The following is a 21,255-nucleotide window of genomic DNA, read 5'->3' as shown; positions in this document are numbered from 1 at the left end:
GCCATCTGTTCCAGGAAGGCATCATCTATGTCCTCCGTTTGGCTTGGGGATCTATAGTAAACTCCCAATGAATTTAAACAGTTTTGTTATTATGCTAATCTATGCAAATGTAATTGTATTTATAACTGATGATTTTTAATACAAGGCAGCTGGTTAAAAGTATTCTAGCCAGTTGCCAACCAATGGTACTTGAGAGACCACTGTGGTGTGGCTGCTCACAGGCACATGGTTATCAAACCTGAAGGTGAAAGGTTCCATCAACTGAAAGTGACACCTTCTGTATCAAACCTCATCTCTCAAGTTGTTAGGCTCCTACTAAAACTCAATTCTTTCAGGCCAGGGCAAGCAATCAATGACACAGGCATGCTCCTCTACAAAACTGCTAGTATCCACTTCTAAATGGATCTTCTAAGCCAACTATCAAGCAACAAAAAGAAGCAACGGGTAGGAGAAGCCAATGAGGCCAAGAAGCTCATTGGACAGATGGATGGTCGTCTGTCAAGTAAGATTTAGTTGAGATTCCTGCATTGCAGGGGGCTGCACTAGATGGCCCTCAGGGTCTCTTCCAACTCTACGATTCTATGAGTCAATGCAATCCTCCTCTGAAGAACAAGGTATGTTTCAGCAAAGAAACAAAGGCAAGCTAAAATAGGACAGAGAAGTTTCCCAGCACAGGCAATATGGCCTTCTGGCAGCTATCCTCTCTCTGCAACGGGATTTTTCTTGCATGGCACCTTGGCCTATCAAGCTCATCCCAAAGCCTGCAAGGACCACATAAGCCCTCTCCCTGCTACAACTAGAAAAGTGACAACAGCTACGAGCTACTGAAATTCTCCAATAAAATATATTAAATTTTCTCCTTTTCTTGGGGGCTACCTCTCTACTTGAACTGGGGCTTCACTGAAGCTTGAAGTGCAGCTGGAGAAAGGTCCTGCTCTGTTGACCGGACCAGGACAGAAGGATCCTAGCATTTATACACATTCCGGCCCAATCTGAATGCTTTATCCTGCCTGCTAATAGCAGAGTGTCATGTTGCATACGGCCATTCCCTTCTGCTCCTGAACAGGGCTCTGAGGACTAAGTACACACACAGCCTTATTATCTCCCTCCATACTACATCTCATCCAACTTCACAGTCAGAGGCTCCCAGCTCTTGTTCTCACACACACACACACCCTCAAGAAATAGGGTGTTGCCCTTCTTCCTCTCCAAAATATTGAACCAGCTAGAAGTTGAAATCAACCCTGAATCATAGAAATGCAAGCTGACAAAAGCATAGCATACACAGCATTCACTTGGACTCTTCCTTCCCTCTAAAGATTTTTTTGGATGAGAAGTTGGCCACATTTCAGCTTTCAGAAGGGTAGATGTTTCTTACAAAGTCAATAAGCAGCAGCTAATTTGGAGGCTCCCAACCCCACAGGACAGCATAGTGCCAGATCAAGAATGTGAAATGAATTTGCAGGCGTCTCAAAATAGTAACTGCAGCTCGAGAGTAAAAACTGACAAGTTATGAGTGAAAACTCTTTTGCCAAATGTGCGTGCCCTGGTGTGCTACATTGCTTGGGGCTTTGCCACTCCAAATATAGGCCCCACACATGACATTCAAATTTCATTGCCAAGTGCAGTGTGGATGAAGTTTGCCTATGAAGTGGGTAGGACCCACTGGGGCTACACAGAATATTTAATTTTTAGACAGACCCACTTAATTTTGATGCCAAGCCCTATCTACACTGCTCAAAGGGGACCTACAGCAGCAAAGGCTAAGATAAAATGTCAGAAGTAAATTCTGAGAAGCTAGTTATCATCGCACACCCCTCCCCTGCCCAGCTACTTAGCTCCCTGGGCTGGGGCGTGTGGCTTAAGACAACTGGCAATTAGTCTTAAGGCCTCAAGCCAAGCTCTTGCAATTGCCAAAGTGACTTGCTGCTCACAAGCAGCCAGTGGGGTTTTTCCATATGTTGCTACAGCTCCATCACACATCTGGACTCAATTTAAGGGGGAAAGCTGTGGCTTAATGCAAGGCCAACATGTTGCTTCTCTGCTAAGGCTTGCACAGATCATTGCCAAAAGGGCAATGCACTCATCCTATCTCCTGTAGGCACAATAGCCTGAATACATGAAGTAATGGAAGTTAATATCTAGGCTCTTATGTATATGGACTTGTAGAACCATGATATATGAAAAAACTAAAATTTCACACACATCAAGAGAAACTTGCCTTCTGCTTGTTAATTTATTACAATGCCTCCCTTTTGTTCAGCAGTTGGTACTGAGTCTACGTGCATTTGGGACACTGCAGGCATGCTGCCATCATGTGGACAGTGTGGTAGTAGAGCTGCCAGGGGGCACAACAACAGGGGCAGCAAGTGAAGGGACCCCCCCCCCCAATTCACTCTTAATTGCAGGAGTGAGTAATGACTATAGGGGTTTAAAGAGAACATATGATATGCCAACTACAGGGTTTTGAAGGAAGTAGACGAGTAAGTTCAGGAAAACAAATCTGAAAAGAACTTTTGGCCAGAAATTGACACGGTAGAGAGTAAAGTGCTCCGTGCTACAGATACCTAAAAATGAAGGCAAGTCCAGGCTCCATTGAAAGCTTTAAAGGTAAAGGTAAAGGGGCCCCTGACCCTTAGGTCCAGTTGCGGACGACTCTGGGGTTGTGGCGCTCATCTCGCTTTATTGGCCGAGGGAGCCAGCCGGTCATGTGGCCAGCATGACTAAGCCACTTCTGGTGAACCAGAGCAGCGCAAGAAAACGCCGTTTACCTTCCCGCCTGGAGCGGTACCTATTTATCTACTTGCACTTTGACGTGCTTTCGAACTGCTAGTTTGGCAGGAGCAGGGACTGAGCAACAGGAGCTCACCCCGTCACAGGGATTCGAACCGCCAACCTTCTGATTGGCAAGTCCTAGGCTCTGTGGTTTAACCCATAGTGCTACCTGCGTCCCCGTTGAAAGCTTTAGGGATGGGCAAATAGCACTACCTGGAGTAGCATCATCCCAAGCATCAGAAGTGAGCGGAAGTTGGCAGAAACTGGTAAATGTGGGAATGCTTTAGCATGCAGACAGTGCTCTGTGAATATGGGGTCACTCTGCATGCTTACCCTAAAAGACAATCTGCAAACGGAGCCAGAGGCCAAGTAGCCAGACCATGCTTCTCACAACTAGATTATCTAGTACACAGGACTTCCAAGCAGCTAGCAAGATCTGAGGGCCGTGGAAAGTCACACCTGGAAGACTGTGGGAGTTAAGCACTGGAATCTAAGGGGTGTTACCTAGTCTAGCCAGGCTTTTCCCTTGCTTGTGGGAGAAGATGCTGCTACCAGAGGTAAGCAACAGGCAGGATGAGTCAGCTGACACACAATGACAAACACTCAATTCAACATACTTTTTCTGCCCCCACCCCAGTCCAAGTGATGATCTCACCCAGCACAAAGGAAGCACCGTGTGCTGCATCATTTTGCGCATTGTCAGCTATTTCCTTAATTACGAGGGAATTAGGCCGTGAACAGCAATGGGGCAGCTCAGAAGCTGCCTTGAATCACAGGGTCCATTGTGCGGAAGACACAGCAGACATATTGTTGACTGAGGAGAGAACAGTTTGATGCTGCACAGCTGCAGGACTTTAGTCTTTGGTCAGCAATCGCCCAAGGGACGCGGGTGGCGCTGTGGGTAAAACCTCAGCCCCTAGGACTTGCTGATCGTATGGTCGGCGGTTCGAATCCCCGCGGCGGGGTAAGCTCCCGTCTTTCGGTCCCAGCTCCTGCCCACCTAGCAGTTCGAAAGCACCCCTAAGTGCAAGTAGATAAATAGGTACCGCGTTATAGCGGGAAGGTAAACGGCGTTTCCTTGTGCTGCGCTGGTGCTGGCACGCCAGAGCAGCTTCGTCACGCTGGCCACGTGACCCGGAAGTGTCTCCGGACAGCGCTGGCCTTCAGCCTCTTAAGTGAGATGGGCGCACAACCCTAGAGTCGGACATGACCGGCCCGTACGGGCAGGGGTACCTTTACCTTTACAGCAATCGCCCAGGCACCGGAAATATTCTGAGAAAAAGCAGGAGTACTGTAATAGGTTTAAGGAAAAGGAAACCTTTGGTAAGATATGTTGAGGAAGAGAGGTGGCAGAGGAAATACTTGCCAGAAAGGAGTACATCCATATAAAAGTTTGATTAGAAGAAGAAGAAGAAGAGTTTGGATTTGATATCCCGCCTTTCACTCCCATTAAGGAATCTCAAAGCGGCTAACATTCTCCTTTCCCTTCCTCCCCCACAACAAACACTCTGTGAGGTGAGTGGGGCTGAGAGACTTCAGAGAAGTGTGACTGGCCCAAGGTCACCCAGCAGCTGCATGTGGAGGAGCGGAGACGCGAACCCGGTTCACCAGATTACGAGACTACCGCTCTTAACCACTACACCACACTCAAAAGGATGGATTCACAACCCAAGCCATGGTTTGAACATCCAATAGTTCAGAGATGCTCGCATGCTTTCTTTTTCCATCAGCTCAGCACTCGAGGCAATTGCCCTAACTACTGTTCGTCAACTCAGACATCACACCAACCCATAGTTTACAGGAAGACTTTAAACCATGATTCCTAGTTTCGGTTTCTTGGCCAGTCAAAAGGCTTATCGGCAGTTAAACTCAATTGTCTCATTATGAGAAAATTCCAAGCCTTGTGTATTATACTTCAATAAAACTCTTTGAATAAGGTTACCAGATTTTTTTCAGTAAGTCTGGGGACACTATAAATAAATATTTTTTTTAAATAAAAAAGAGGGGAGAAGTTATTAAAAAAAGAAAGACGTAATCTCTTCTGTGGTCTCCTCTGTTGCACGGCCTTCCTCTGGGTCCCGGCCTTTCTTGGAGAACTAGCCATGCTTCCCCCCCTCCCTCCCTCTCCCTCCTTGCACTGCGATCCCCTACAGGCTTACTCAGGAGTAAGCGTAAGCGGAAACCCCCTCCTCCTGCTGCTGCCCTGCCCCTCTGTCTGGGCGTCTCCTGCTCAGGAATCGTCCGGCGGCCGCCTACCTGCGCCACGGCATGCCCAGTTAGCGGGTCCGGGGCAGAGCCGGCAAGGAGCGAGCGGAAGGAGGCGCGCTTGGGCCGGATCAGCTCGTCGCCTGCTCGCCTCTCGTCCGCAATGGCCAAAGATGAGCTGGCCAACAAGCTGAGCCGGCGCTTGCAAGTCGAGGAGCACAATGGAGAGGCCGAGCAGCAGCCGCAGTTGCCCAAGCACCACCCGGAGGCCGAGTCGGAGCCCGAGCTGCTGGTCTTGGACAGTGGTACCGACAGCGAGCTGAGCACCAAGTCACAGTGGCGCACCTAGATCAACAACCCCGAGCAGCTCTTGCCCGCCGGTGGTGCCCAGCACCGCATCTTCAGCCCCTACACAGAGTCCCCATATGATGTGTCTTGTGCGCAACACATCATATGGGGACTTCCAGCAAGGCAAAATGGCGGGCGCCATGGCAGCTGGCAGCTCCTGAAGCCAGCCAGAGCCAACTGAGCTACCAGGCTGGTCCGGGCTACTGAGACTACCGCTGCTGCTGCCACGTTTCCCGGGGACATTCAATGAAATCCGGGGACATTCCAGGGATGGAATTTGTCCGGGGACAAATTTGCAAATCCAGGGACTGTCCCCGGGAAACGGGGACATCTAGCGACCCTATCTTTGACACAATAATGCTGACAGAGAAGCCCTCTCAGCAGTGAATAACAGAGGCCCTCAAAGAGGTGCCGGATGTGTCCTTCTGGGAAGCTGAAATTTACTCTCCATTTGCAGCAGGTGTTCGCATTCTAAATGGCAACCGGATCTGAACAAAGTCCTAAGAAATAAATCTTAAAAGATGCATCAGCAGATCAAACAAATTGCTGCTATAGCTTCGTTGTTAGCCTAAGACAGGCGAGTTCAGGCTAAACCAGAAAACCACGCAAGTCCTCTTCTCCAAGTAGCCAGAGGGGGAGGATGACTCACTGTTTTAACAAGACCTGACCTGGCACGGGGTCTTCTGGCAATTCTTCATAGGTTAAGATGCTGCCAACTGTGCAGATTTGGTCTAGATGGTTCCCTCAAAAACCACCAAAATGTACAGAATCTGAGGCCATTCTTTTCAGAAATGGAAAATGCCCTGCATCAATAAAACACAGTAAAGCACTGTGCTCCTCAAGTTAAACGTGAATGTCCGTTATTCAGGGAACAGCCATTACATTGCATCACAGAGACCTCTGAGCGACTTTGCAGCTCACTAGTTTTTTAACCTGGTGTTAAGTGTTGCACTGAAAGCGGCATTAAAAAAAAACCATTAAAACAACCTTCCACTACTCTCTTCCATAAGAGCTTTACAAGTCCATGCATTTAAATAATAATAAAAGCAGCAACGGCAACGAGCTAGCTACCAGTTTACAGAAACCTATCTAAACAAGAGGTGTGTTATAAGCCTATGGTGCTGAAATAGGTATGAAAAGGAGAACGAGCTTTTGATAGTGGAACTCTAGGAAGTGTACTACAAAATGGTCCAGGGAAACTTGGGGACTGTATTGATTTATTTGCAATGGCTGCAAAAATTTCCCAAATAAAACTATAGGCTTCCTTTCCCCCAAGTAAAGGTAGATGAATTCTTTCAGGTATTACTTGCCATCAAGTCCCACGGGGTGGGGATGGGGATCAGTAGTTATTTACACAGTGCCAAAGTTCACCCCATTTCATAAGCAAAACAGCAGGTCCTTGCTCCAAGGAAGCTACACACTAATTTTGTTGGGGGCAGGGGTTGAGACCACAGAAGGGAGAGGCAAGGGTAACAATGGACAAATGTGCACATAAGGTAAAGGTAAAGGTACCCCTGACCATTAGGTCCAGTCGTGACTGACTCTGGGGTTGCGGTGCTCATCTCGCTTTATTGGCCGAGGGAGCCGGTGTACAGCTTCCGGGTCATGTGGCCAGAATGACTAAGCCGCTTCTGGTGAACCACAGCAGTGCACGGAAACGCCGTTTACCTTCCCGCCAGAGCAGTACCTATTTATCTACTTGCACTTTGACGTGCTTTCGAACTGCTAGGTTGGCAGGAGCAGGGACCGAGCAACGGGAGCTCACCCCGTCGCAGGGATTCGAACCGCCGAACTTCTGATCGGCAAGTCCTAGGCTCTGTGGTTTAACCCACAGCACCACATACTCAGGGTTAAATTCAGTTGGGAGGACAAAATGGTTTTAGGGAGAAAGTGGAGTTGTGGGAATATTTTGAAAGGACAGAGAAAAAACATGGTATCACATCATTCTGCACCAAAAGAACAGCAAAATGCGCCTCAGTGGACAATAGGCGAACCAAGGTAATTCAAGGGCAGAACATTCCCGGCTCTTTTAAGGAGCCAGACGACAATATCTGGGTGGAGCCAGCAAGTCAGTGCCTGGAGCTCAGAAGCAAGGCAGCCCTGCCACTCAACCAGATGAGCAACAATGGAAATTAATAAAGCAAACAAGCCACACAGCACATCCAAAGCTTGCAAATAGTGTCCTCACATTCTCTCTTGGCCCTCCACAAAACCCACTTCAAGTGACAGAGGAAGCCATCATCAGCCAGCGGCATGACACAGCCAAGGGGCTCCTGCAAACTGTCAACAATAGCAAGAAATGTCAACTTGGGATACAAATGGCTAGCAGTTCACAAGGCAGGGGAAGGTGGAACATCATTTGAGGACTGCAATTTATTAGGAGATCCATCCTCTTTTTGGAAAATGTCTCTGCTAGGAGGACAGGGGTTCCTGGCACTGATTTCAAACAGGACATACAATAAAAATAAATCAATTTGCTGCTCTGCCCACGTCAACACATTTCCCCCATGCACATGTGTGCGAGAGGAGGCTGCCAAATACCAGCAGCGTCTGGCTGACACACTGGGAATTCCAGCAGCGCTTTCTTTGTTCTCTCCTCTGCGAAGTCCCACAAAGCTCAGCCTTGAACCCATCCCGTGAAAGATGGGTGATAATTAAGCAGCCCTGGCTTAGTCATCAGACCAGCAATTACTTGGGATACTAATTTTCACTCACCAGCTGAGACCAGGGAATCTCTCGGAACTTAAAATTGGAAACACCAGCTGCAAAAAGAGGCGCAAGAATCAGGAGGGGAAAGCAGCTATCTCATCGCCAGAAAGACCGCTTGCTTCTCTGTTAGGGGAAGGGTTGCAGCTAGCAGTAGAGTGTTTACTTTGCAAGTAAATCCCTAGCCAGGCATTCTCAAATAGGAGTAAAGGGGGGGCAGTTAGGGCCATACCTGTTTTAGACCTGAGATGGTGAGCTTGCAACACAGGGTTCCTGTTGTCCTTTGCTGAAACTGGAGCCAGGTGTGCAGCAGTTAGAAGGTGCCGCTTTGTTGAACAGGTACGGGCAAGAAGACCAGGCTCCTGGCATTTATACCAGGCCTAGCGACCCAGAGGCTTCAGACTGCCTGCCAGCTGCCAGGCTGATGTTTACTTTATAAAATAGCAGTGGCACAATGTTGTTCTTTCATTTTTCCCATCCTTCCGCCACATATTGTTCCCTCTGCTCCCACATTTTATTCTCATTTTATGGTAGAGACAGTGATGGTCCCAAATGAGTTCAGCGAGCCTCAGGGCTCAGTGGAGACAAACCTAAGCCTTCCTGGTTGAAATTTCATACTCCGGCTGTTACAACTCACTCTACTCCTATCCTTAATTCACAAGGTTCCTCTTCAAACTCCAGAGTCCTCATCTTTTTTGATCCGGGCATCATGATGGGAGTAGAGCACAGACAGAGAGCAGGGGTGACTGAGGGGGCCCCCAATGGAGTACTACTGCTGGACGGTAAGGGAGATGGACCCTGAACAACCAAGTCTGGGGTGAAGTGGGTATCAACTATGGCCCCTCATACAAGTTGATGGAAAGAATCCTACACCATTTACTTTCATGGAGAAGACAAATGGTCTCCATCCCAATGCCTTACCTGGCATCCCAAGGCAATGTGAGGGCCACATTCAGCACACACATCTACCTGGAGAACTGGAATTCCAAGATGATCTCTCCAGGTTAGATTAATGTGCAACAGCACATCAAGTAAGTCAACAGGAAGACTTTGGGCTGAGTGGATGTTTCCCCTCTGAAGATGATGGTGATTTGTTATTTATTGTATTTCTATACAACCCTTCATCCGAGGATCACAGGGTGGTTTACAGTATAAAACCACAAACATACATAATATAATAACAAGCAACTCCTGTTTTTCTGTTGCTGTGATTTTCTTTAGCATTGTGGTTTTAATGTATGGTTTCAATGAATTGAACATTCTTTTAAAATGTGACTGCTTATGTAACCCTCTCTGGGACCATAAAGTGAGGGGCAGGTTATATTTATAAACACTTTGAGGTGTTTTCTTGCAATCAAGCGGTATACTGCATAAATTTTAATAAATAAATTCAAGAAATAAATGAAGTGGCATACATTGGAGAGGTGAAATTCTAACTTCTAACTATGTAATTCCCATCAAAAATATTTTCCAGCAACAAGTCAGGCTGCCATAGCTAGAAGGCAGGATAAGCAAGGAATCCAAATCTGCCTGTGAGTTGACCTACCCAAGATGATATCTGAATGGCTACCTTCATTATCCTGATAGGTATCTCTCACATTCGTAGTCTCCTCACCACTGCACACAAAAGCATCTGTCCACTCTCCACCCATCACTTGCCACAGACTCCAAAATTTATCCAGAAAAATGGCCAAAAGCAATCAAACTTCATAATTCTGGTGTGGGTGTGAAGTGTCTAACTGTAGATGCAACCAACTCTCAGCAGAGCAAGATATTGCAAGCTTGGTATTCAGGAATCTGATGGCTTGGGGGAAGCTGTCCAACACCTAGGAAGAAAAAACCCTTTTGCTTTCACAGGATAGGGCAATGCTAGAACCCTTGCTTTGCAGCAGCTGAGTACAGGCCTACAGCTGTCCCGACCTTGCACCGCCTGCCAGCTGGCAGGATAATGAACACATTCCCCTGCCTGGAGACCTTCAACAGCTTAAGGGGGTGTCACTATCTCTCTATTAACACATACCTTCTGCTCCAATCGCCAAATTGATAGGTTTTGAGCAGGTCTTCACACCCTTGTGATGCAAAATTATATATTTTAACCCTACAGGACCTCAACATACCTTCCAATTGACACCGTGCACAGCCATCTCTCAAGGGCAAATTAAGCTCAACCCTGCACTAACTGAAATTGTAAAGCCTCTCTCACACCTAGAGGAAAAGCTTTCGGAGAAATTGGAGGAACCGTTTTGGCACAGCACTACTACTAACCTACTGCTGAACTTCAGGCACAACCTTGTCACCACTAGCCAATCACCCTAGAGCTGCGACACGTTAACATGCTTCCTGAACTTCTATATAGGGGATACTCAGTCGGTAGAGCATGAGACTCTTAATCTCAGGACTGTGGGTTCGAGCCCCATGTTGGGCAAGAGATTCCTGCACTGCAGGGGGTTGGACCAGATGACCCTCGTGGTCCCTTCCAACTCTACAGTTCTATGATTCTATGAAAGCTGCCACAATTTCCTAGTAATGAAGAGGGGGTGTCATACTAGCCCCAAAAGTCTGTGGTAAAGCGCTGTATGCTTGGCACAGGCAACCAGAGTGCCAAACACAGAAATGTTATGTAGGAAAGACCAGAAGGATCAGCTTCTGTTGGTAATCATGCTCTTCATCAATGGCCACAACAGAAACATCTGTTTGATGGAAAGAGTGAGAATGCAAACTTGACCAAAGAGATTGAGATCAAATCAGCAACACACTGAGAGACTGTCACACTATGAATCCGCAGACCAGTAAAATATGTATTGGAGTATATTATTTCTGGAGGCTTGCCTAGTACTGTTGTATTTTCTGCACCAGGGGAAGGCTCACTGCCCAGGCGTTTAGTATGTTTTACCTTTACTGATAGTTTTATCTGGCTTTTATGAGAAGTGTCAGGGTGCCCATCCCAAACACTGCGAGAGAGGCTGTTATGTGCAGTTAGGAAGAAAGCAGTTAGGAAGACACCTGCTGGACTTCTGACTCCTAAAAACAGTGCTGTGCAAAACAGGACAGAACCACAAGAACAAGCAGAGTAACAACTGTACAAAACACTAATTGACATTTAAAAAAAAAACCTGGAGAAGCCAGTCATCATAACAAGATAACAAGATGCCAACATGCCATTCATGTCCCTGTGTGAGTGAGTGAGGAATGTAGTGGGAAGGGCTTTAAAAAAAACCATATAAAAGGTGACCGCCATTCACTTTAACCCAAGCACACAGCAGTTACAAGACACCACACAACCTGAAGCAAAAGGCAAATTGTCTGGAACAGTGAGAAGGCAGTTAAAGACAGTACTTCAGCTCACAACGAAATACATGTTGCTGAACAAACAGGACCTTAGAACAAACAGGAGGTGGAAAACTCTTCACAGAAGATCGGCAGCCAATCCATCACTCAGGGATCCAATACAAAATGGTTCACTCTTGCCCACAGTCTGGCATGCTTCCAACTGTAGGTGTTCTTAGGGTTCAGTAGTTTGTTTTTTTATTCTCTCCATCAAGGGGCTTCCTTGCCATCTCTGCATTCATCCATCACATCAGTGTCACACCCTCCCTCATGGAACTCGGGATTCTCTATGTTAGAGGTGGCTGGCCTGTGGCTCTCCAGGTGTTGTTGGACTACAATTCCCATCTTCCCTGACTTCTGGCCATGCTGGCTGGGGCAGATGGGAGTTTGAGTCCAACCACATCCGGAGCACCACAGGCAAACCACCCCTGCTCTAGCCTCTCCCCACCATCACATTCCACTTCTTGTGACAGGAGCAAATAATACTTGCAAAGACTAGGAATCTTCATTTGTAAAACAGGAATATTGTTGACTCGCAGGATTAATGCAACTATAAAAGAGGGAAGGGAAAACAGCTGCCCACCCCTGAGCCTTTGGAGAAATTCAATGCATTTACAGAGTTGCAGCTTCCCCCCTCCCAAACTGCCCGCTGTCTTTATGCTAATCTCAAGTAGACACATGAGTAAGCTCTTCTCCAAATTAGCAGTTCTTCATTCCTCTTGTTTGAGAAGCCTAGGGCTGAGCACAACAACATTCCAGGCCTGGTGTTCCTATTGTCTTGCAGAGAAAGAGATTCTCTTCTGAATAGAAGTGGGGCCCAGGCCCAGGCAGACTGGGCCACATTACATAACTGCCCATTATTACACACACAGTGGCTTTTATTAAGTTGACATCTTGTAAAATTTGCATTGCTTTGCAAGCAACCCAGTTCTCAAGAGGATGAGGGTGTAGGATGAATTTCCTCCACAGCTGTTTTAGCTGCTTTGGGGCCCAAGTGAGTCAAGGTTTACTGCCCATTCCTGAGCATTCCGCATTTGTTCTTTCAGCCCTTGCTGGGATCTAAAAGACATCCCATTTGTGACCTGCGAGATTAAACCCTGCCCTTCTCTCTCTGTGGAACCATTTATGAAACCAAGGCAACTGCTCCTAACACAAACCACTCTCCAAAATTCACTACTGTCTACCATTTATATAGGACCTTTTCCATTTGAACCTTAGAACCTTTGCTTAAATAACATTAGTGATACCTGAACAGCAAAACATATGGAAATTCGCAAAAAAAACACCTTGATTTGCTTACTGATGTAACTCAATATTCCCACCGTTAAAAGAAAAACATCTGTAGCAAGAACAGCAAAGAGTCTTGTGGCACCTTAAAGGCTAACAAATGTATTACAGCACGAGCTTTTGTGGACTCAAGCCCACTTTGTTAGGTGTAACAAGAACTTGTGAAAGAGAGTTGGCCTTGGAACTGGGGGAGCTGGGCTCCAAAGACAGATCTGTCACAGATTCCTGGCAAGGCCTTGAGCAAGTCATCTCCTCTCCACTTCAGCTCCTCAGTCTGCAAATCTGGGAATAATACTGGCTTACCTCACAGCAGTTTTCAAAAGTAAAAGGTAAAAAAGGCATGAAGTACTTCACAAATTACAGTACATGTTTTTAATGAAGCTATTGAGATGTCGGGTCTGTTCCCACATGCTGACTACCTATGTCTACTAAGTTAACCCCACTGTTTTCTAGAGCCATCACAGTTTAGTGACACAATTCTTTGTCATGCCTATTCCAGCCGTTGTTGATACAATGGTAATGGCTTCTATAATGGTTTCCTATGGAAGTCTTTCAAGTAAAGTAACAAAATTAATGGAAATGATATCCAACATTCAACTGTTTTATTTCTTAAATGATATATTTGTTATATTTCTCCAGTACTGTTTAAATTTTAGAACATGCTCACGGGAAGTGGAAATCTTCATTATGTAAAAATGTACACTGGCAAAGGATTTGGGAGCTGTGTAATCCACTTTCGGCTGCAATCCTAGGCCATTTAACTAGGAAGCCCCACTGAACTCATAGGACTTAATTCTAAGTACGCTTATATAGGAATGCACTTCTCAAGTTATTTTGAGGAATCTTTTGTTCCATTACTATATAGATATTCACATGGCCCTTAAATGCAAAATGTATGATGACCTCTGCCAACAGTTTCTAGACTATCTATGTATTCCAACGTGGAAACCAGAGACTGAGGTCATGCACTTCTTATTACAAGGGAAAGACCAGGAGCTCACCAAGACAGTAGCTAAGTTCCTCTATCTGATTTTTTGTCCCCGAAGTATGCTACAGGATCCTGCCCTTGCTGGAAACCCACAGAGATGAGACGGATTGCTCGCCTCTTCTGCCCTTTGGCGGGTGACTGTGCCGTTGGGGTGGCAACGAGATCGCACTGGCCTATCTATTCTGAATGTATTCTGAATGTTCTTATGTGATGCCAATAAAGGTTACTTGACTTGACTATATAGATATAAATGTCCTTATTTATCTCCTAGTCCTGTTTTCATTTACTCTTAAACATCCTATCTCCTTTTTGCATATTAAAGAAAACTGGCCCTGTCCACACATCCTGTTAGCCAAGGGTGGAAACTTGTAGCCTGCCAGGTATTGTTGAACTTCAACTCCCATCAGTCCCAGCCAGTATGACCTATGGTCAGGGATGATGGGAGCTGTAATCCAACAACCTCTGGAGGTCCAGAGGTGTCCCACCCCTGCTTTAACCCATAGCTTAAAGCAAGCTATGATTTAATGTGATTGAGCAGTGTGTCTGTGAACACTGCTCAGGATTTTCCCACAAAGCACTTCCCCAACTCCTGCTTTTGCCGTGCTGCAGATTACAAAAGCCAGAGTCTCAGCGGTGTTTTCTCCAACTCAGGCCCATGGTTGGCTTCTCTAGCACTAAGCCAAAAGTAAACCCTGGTTCCTGATTGTGGTTTGTTTTGAAGAGCCCAGGTTCAGATAACATGACAAGCCAGACTCCAGCTTTCTTGTCTCTGGCATGGCAACAGCAGGAACAGGAAAGGAGCACCCTAGGAACTTTTGAGCAGCATGGACGCATTTAACCATAGTATGTTTAAACTTTAGTGTAACACGCAAACCAGGCCACTGAGTAATATTTTGCTAGAAGCCCTTTTTTCCTCTTTTACTCACAATGTATCCTTGCAAAGGTAGTACTTAAATGCAGATCTAAGGCCTGGCTTAACATGCTATCCACACTATTTGTCTTTAAAAAAAAGCAGACGTTTTGCAAACGTGCAATACACAAACTGAGCTGATGTACACCTTTACATACTCTTGCCGAAAACCAGTGTTCTTAACTCCCATTGTTCTAGGCGCGTTTTGCCACAGGGAATTTCATTAATGCGAGCAGTTCCTGAGCTCTGGGTGCAGTATGGCACCTAGGATTTCAGATTAAAACTGCCACTGCTGGAAGGAAAGACCTTTTTCTGCCTCCCCACTTCCAGCCACTCTTAAGACTGGAGAAGGAGCCCTCATAAGAATATTAGGGAGGGAAGGCAGGGGAAGTATGGGTTGTTGTTTTTCAGTCTTCAGATGAAAACTAGATTCAGGTAGGTTGCCGTGTTGGTCTGACACAGTAGAAATATTTTTTTTTTAAAAAAAAAATTGTCCAGTAGCACCTTAGAGACCAACTAAGTTTGTTCTTGGTATGAGCTTTCGTGTGCATGCACACTTCTTAAGCTCATACCAAGATGAAAACTAGACCATGTGAAAAATGAACATAAGATTGTAGCTGCAGTTCATTCATTTCCAGCTTTGCATTCTTGTTATAAAAACCGCCTAGACACTTTGTTGTGGCACCCATAACCTAGGTTTAATGCGCCATTTAGTTCCTAGCTTCCACATCTTAGTTTCTAACATTGCCGACAATCACTGCTTGTGTGAGATGACCTTCCCTTCCGATGTCTCCTCCCTACCACCTTCAACCCTCTGGGGAAAAAATCAAGTGGGGTTGCAGGCAGAATCTACTGTATTTTTCGCCCTATAGGACGCACTTTTTCCCCTCCAAAAATGAAGGGGAAATGTGTGTGCGTCCTATGGGGCGAATGCAGGCTTTCGCTGAAGCCTGGAGAGCGAGAGACGTCGGTGCGCACCGACACCTCTCGCTCTCCAGGCTCCAGGAAGCTATCTGCAAGCCTTGCGCACCCCGGGGGAGTTCCCCCGGGCACGCAAGGCTTGTGGGCAGCAGCCTGCAGCGCGGAGCACGGGGCGCCCTCCGGAGGACGCCCTGTGCTTCGTGCAGGTGTAGGCAAGCCTTGCGCACCCGGGGGATCTGCCCCGGGAGCGCAAGGCTTGCGGGCGGCAGCCTGCAGCGCGGAGCACGGGGTGCCCTCCGGAGGACGCCCCGTGCTTCGCGCAGGTGTCCGCAAGCCTTGCGCGCCTGGGGGATCTCCCCCCGAGCGCGCACGGGTTGCGGGCGGCAGCCGGCAGCGCGAAGCATGGGGCGCCCTCCGGAAGACGCCCCGTGCTTCGCGCAGGTGTCTGCAGCCTGCCGCCCGGCGCGTGGGGCGCCCTGAAGCAGAGCGCCCCTCACGCCGGGCAGACATCGGCCAGCCCCACAAGCTCGGGGGACAACGGGGAGGTGCAGCGCCGCCATCCCACTGTTCCCTGACCTGGTTTTGGGGGGGAAATAAAGGGGGAAAAAATTCCTTTATTTCCCCCCCAAAAAAGTAGGTGCGTCCTATGGGACGGCGCGTCCTATGGAACGAAAAATACGGTATTTTGCCAGTGATGTCCATTTGACTGGTGGACAGGCATGTGGTGTTCACCCTATTTATTTAAAGAGTTTCTTCTGCATAAATAATTTGAATCTTTGCCACCAAATGAAGTATTTTATCATTGTGTCACATTTTTTATCCCACCAATCCTCTGAGAACTTAGAGGAGGGGTGCGCAGTATTCTTATTTTATCCTCACAAAAACCCTACAAAGCAGCTTAAACTGAGATATTGATACTGGCCAAGCAAAGCTTCATACGCAAGTCTCCATGGTCACGTTCTGATCCGCTAGTCACTATCCTACCATAGTGCTGGATATGAACAGCCTGACTTTTCCCATATGTTTCATTTACCACTATACAATTTCAGTCCATATGGCAAGATTGCAACAGACCTGCACCAATTATTTTCCAGTGTAAGATTTCAAAGATCCTAATGTGCTGGTTTATAAACATTATATCCACAGCATTTCCTCCACCAAGGAAAGGGCAGGCCCTCTCTGCCTGGGAGGCAACAGCTGTTTAGCAACACACAGCAGACTCAGCTAAAATATTAGGGCTTAGGGACCAAGATACAATATACTGAAATCAAGAATGGCAAACACAGAGCCAGCAAATATGTGAGCCAAAAAAACTCAGCATCCCTGGAACTTTTCATATGCCAGGAAAACCAGCAAATCATGGCCTGTGCTTTATATGGGGGGAAATGCCTCCTATTGATTTACTCCCTACATTTTCCACAAGCTTTGTGCAGACTTCTGAGCCAAACATGCATTGTTAGGTCAAAACCAGCCTTTGCAGTCATCTGCAAATTCAGGAGGATGAGGGTGGGGAGAGCTATGGGACTGTACTATATCAGAATGCAGTTGGGGAAAGTCACAGAATCAAATGTGCCACACATTTAATGCTTCCTACCCATGGAAAGAGAGATTCTACCTTAGCTTTCTTGCTGGAATGTTTTGTGTATGGGGGAGCATGCACACAAATACCGATTTCTACTGTGAATTGCTACAGTACCAAAAAGGCTGGTCCATGAACTTGTGCTGCAACTTGTAGATCAGCTTTTATAACAAGAGCTCTGAGCAGGATACAACCCCAGGATAGGTGGCCACAAGCAGAATGTCTTTGTAGGACTACAAAGCTCTAACAAAACTTGCTGTCCAGTTCTCACAAGCAAACACCAAAGGAACACTTCAATCTTGTGAATGCTACTGGAGCCCTAGGAGCAGCAGGAAACCAGGAAAGATTCACAGAGATAGGATGTTAAAGACAGCAAGGTGTGAAGTGTGTGTGTGTGTGTGTGTGTGTGTATTTGCAAGAGACAGAAAGATCCTAGGAAGAAGGAAATAGAGTGTCACAGAAATATAAGGAGGAGGAAAGGAGCAGCAGCCGTACATAGCCAATTCCTTAAAGAGGAATTTCTTTGTGTCTTAGGACATACAATCAGAGTCTGGAAAATTACACGGCCTTCAGAGGATTGTGGGAGAGGCTCACAAAACAGAGCAGAACACAATCAGAGCAGAGGGCAGGGTTTTACAAGGAATAGGTTTTGGGAAGCTAAACCAGCCCAAAAGAAAACAACCTCTCCTGCATTTTACTCAGAGACACCACCTTGTCCTGCAAAAGGAAGCATCAAAACAGGGAGGGGGGCACAGTGACAGGAGAGAGACCATGGTTAATTTCCCTTGGGATGTCAGTGTCCCCAACACACCAAAGATTTGGATGTTGGGGAGCGCTGAGGTTTCGTGAAAGAGCAGGACTCTACAGTAGCTGCTTCTTCTGGGCAGTTTTAGATAGTAACTGCATACAAAAGGCCTTTCAGGGGTCTGCACTGCACAAGCTAAGAAGTGCACTGCAGAGGATGCTGGGGAAAGAAAGGGTAACTATTGAACCCATCCACTTGACCCGGCAAGAGATTCTTGGGGCACATCTCTTACAACCGCACTTAAGTCACCAGCGGCCCCATTCTCTCCTTGCTTGGGCTGCATGCAGGCAGTAAGGCTGGTGCTGGAAGACTCCTCCGTTCCCACAAACAACAATCTCCTTCCTCAAGGAAGAATGAAATTTATCAGGAGTGGGAACTTATGAAGTGCCTTGCTCTAATGCATTCGAGGGAAGAGAGCCTGCAAGGGAGGTCTGGGGAATCAGGCAATGCTGGAACCCAGCTCCCAGCCTCCCTGGCTATGTTAGCTGGGTGTGATGGGGGGGGGGGTTTCCAACAACATCTGGAAGGCCACAAGTCCTCCATCCCCAATGCAAAGAACCACCAACGTGACATGGGGAGAAATGTGTGTGAGAGGCAGCCAGAAAGAGACACCTCGATTCTGGCACTGGTTGGCCATTGGAAGATCTTCCTAGCAGAGAAGAGCATTTAAGGTTCACTCCACATTTAACCTCTTTGGGGTGAACGGGGCTTTGCTCAGGTGGGTTTATGTCTCCCCAAGCCCCTTCTTTCCCCTTCCCTCGGCTCTTCTGCAAAGGCTTGAGAATCTATCAGCTTGAGAAGGAAATGGGACAACCTCGGGAGGTGGTGGGCTCCCCCTTCTTTGGAGGTTTTTAAGCAAAACACGGGTGGCCATCTGCCATGGATGCTTGTGTTGAGATCCCTGCATTGCGGGGGGGGGGAGTACAGGACCCTGGGGGGATGGGGTCCCCTCCTATGAAAGGAGAAGCTCTTGCCTGCCTGTTGGGGGTCCCACTAGAGATGAGCCAGGGCAGGGGGCTGTGCTCGCTCCGCACTACTCGCGAGGAGCAGAGGGAGAGGAGGTCAGCAACACAGGTCGGGCTAAGGGGGGCCATTCATTGCGGCAGGATCCCGAGGGCTTCGGCCGCCGCCGCCGCTGCTGCTGCAGACGTGTCCGTGGCGAGGCGTTGATTTTGAAAGGGGGGGAAGAAGATAAAGGAAGGAGGGAGGAAGAGGAGGGGAGCGGGGCCTCCGTCTCACCCGAAATCATCGTCCATAGACTTGAAGTAGAACTTGTAGTTGGGCCGGTTGAGCAGCGCCTTGAAGTCGCCCAGCGTCACCCGCTCGGCCGGGATGGGCAGCTTCACCAGGTACGGCGTCTCCTGGTCGTCCAGGTGGTAGATGATCTTGGTCTCCGCCGCCGCCATGGCCGCCGCCGCCGCCGCTCCTCCTCGCCGGGACCTCTGGAGCAAAGCCAGGCGCGGCCTAGTAGCAGCCCAAGCCGAGCGTCCCGCCGGCCGCGGCGGCCTCTCCAGAAGCCGGAGGGGGGCGGCTTGGGCGGGCCACGCAGGCCTCGCGCTCTCCGGGCCGGGTCCCCTCGGCCGCCGCCTCACCGCGCAAACTCCCGCCTCCGCCTCAGCGCCTCCTGGGGCGGCGGCGGCTCCTCCCCTCCGCGGCCGCCGGGCCTCGCCAGCGCCGCCTCTCCAGCCCCGCCTCACGCGGACGCCGGCCTCGGCCCCGTCCCCACCACGGCAGCCGGCGCCCCTCGCCTCGTCCTCGGGGCTGCCCTTCAGGGAATATCAGCAGAATGGAGCCTCCGTGGCCAGGGGCAGCCGCGCCTCAGGGAGAAGCTTCTTCGCAGGGGGAGGCCGGGTATTGGGGGGGGGTGGGGTTTCTTCATTTATTCATTTTGCCCCGAGGGAGGTGGTACCCAGACCGCTTTAAGGACTCCCAAGGGCGCCACAGAGAAGTAGGAAACAGGTACTAAAATATTGCCATGATAGAAATTCATGACATCATTGGGGGGGGCAGCCAAAGATGTTGAGCTTTTTGGGGGAAATCATGGGTGTATATATGTGTATGTACACACACACCACCAAAAAGCAGGTCATTTTGGGGGGCGGGGAACAGAACCTCAGTTGAGTACTTCCAATGCTTTTTAGTATTTTTTATGCGCATGGCATTATGCACAGCTTGCGGAGAAGTTGAAAGACAGAAGCTTCTCTTCCCTAAAACTGGAAGTCATGGACATCCAGCGAGGCTGAATATTGGAAGATTCAGGACGGATAAGCAGAGTTAAACTATGGAACTCCCTCCCACAGGAGACAGGGACGGCCACCAGCTTGGATGGCTTTAAGAGAGCAGCTGTTCCTCTTTATTGAATTTCTGCCCCGCCTTTCATCCGAAGATCACGGGGCGGTTTGGAATACAAAAATACGTGCCATAATAACAAATGGAAACAAGTCCGCCCCGCACAGTATTCTTTTGATCTAGCAGGAAAAGGGAAGATATAAATTCAGTTTTGTGTAATAAACTGATCATTCATTCCTCTGGTATGTGCAAAGTGTATATGGGTTAAGGACAGAAACAAAATATCACAATTCATGGAGGAGAGGGCTATCCTGCTCAGTTGGTTATAGAGTGTGGTGCTGATAACGCCAAGGTTGCAGGTTCAGTCCCCATACGGGACAGCTGCATATTCCTGCATTGCATGGGGTTGGAACAGATGACCCTTGGGGTCCCTTCCAACTCTCTGATTCTATACTTCCGCGGATGGAGGCAGCAATGCTTCTTGCTGGAAACTACAGTAAGAGAGAAGGGCCTTGTGCTTACGTCTTGCTGAAGGGTTTCCCATAGGCATCTGGTCGGCCACTGTAAGAACAGGATGCTGGACTAGATGGGCCATGGCCTGATCTCTTTTTGTTCGTAAGATGTTTCAGGGCTAAACTTGCAGCGTGAGGGGAAGTAATCAGCACCAGAAAACATTCCATAGGAAGCCCAGGCCAAGCCCCGTTAAAACAAAAACAAGCATATATGCACAAACGTATTACTATCTCTCTTTGGCTCAGAAGCAAAAATGTTCACTTAGGCTTGTTTTGTTGTTTTCAAGGACAGGTGCTCAGTATGCATTGTTGGGACTAGCCAGCAGGCCCTGCTTCTTTGGAGCTAGTGGTTTCCCATCTCTCTTGCAGGTACCATATGCACATGAGTGGAGGCAGAGCGTCTGTTGACTTTAAAATAAATTGTGGTTGCTCAAGTCGCTACAGACAATAAAGCTACTTTAAGTAAGCATTAGGTTACTGATAAGCTTTAAATTAATTGGTGATGCAGTGAATGAAGGGTGCTTAATGTTTTTCTCTTATAGCCATGTTGGTTCTGGAGCTTAAATACAGTCTGAGAACTGATAAAAAGGCAGTTTTAAAGTG

General features: G+C 47.9%; 1 protein-coding gene across 3 annotated transcripts in view; it reads right to left on the bottom strand.

Moving 5' to 3' along the window:
- DVL3 (dishevelled segment polarity protein 3) overlaps positions 1-19,380 on the bottom strand; it is a 53,798-nt gene extending 34,418 nt beyond the window's left edge. For 2 of the 3 annotated variants that reach the window (XM_081007944.1, XM_081007943.1), the window contains exon 1: positions 19,091-19,380. In XM_081007944.1, the coding sequence (XP_080864070.1) occupies positions 19,091-19,257 (167 nt within the window). In that variant the 5' untranslated portion in view covers positions 19,258-19,380. The remainder of the gene's footprint in view (positions 1-19,090) is intronic. The other variant, XM_081007942.1, reaches the window with a different exon arrangement.
- Between the last annotated feature and the right edge of the window lie 1,875 nt (positions 19,381-21,255).

Source organism: Podarcis pityusensis, assembly GCF_964106645.2.
Source record: "Podarcis pityusensis genome assembly, chromosome: 5".
Classification (NCBI taxonomy): domain Eukaryota; kingdom Metazoa; phylum Chordata; class Lepidosauria; order Squamata; family Lacertidae; genus Podarcis; species Podarcis pityusensis.
Note: the sequence above shows the minus strand (reverse complement) of the source record. Positions and strands in the feature narration are given on the sequence as shown.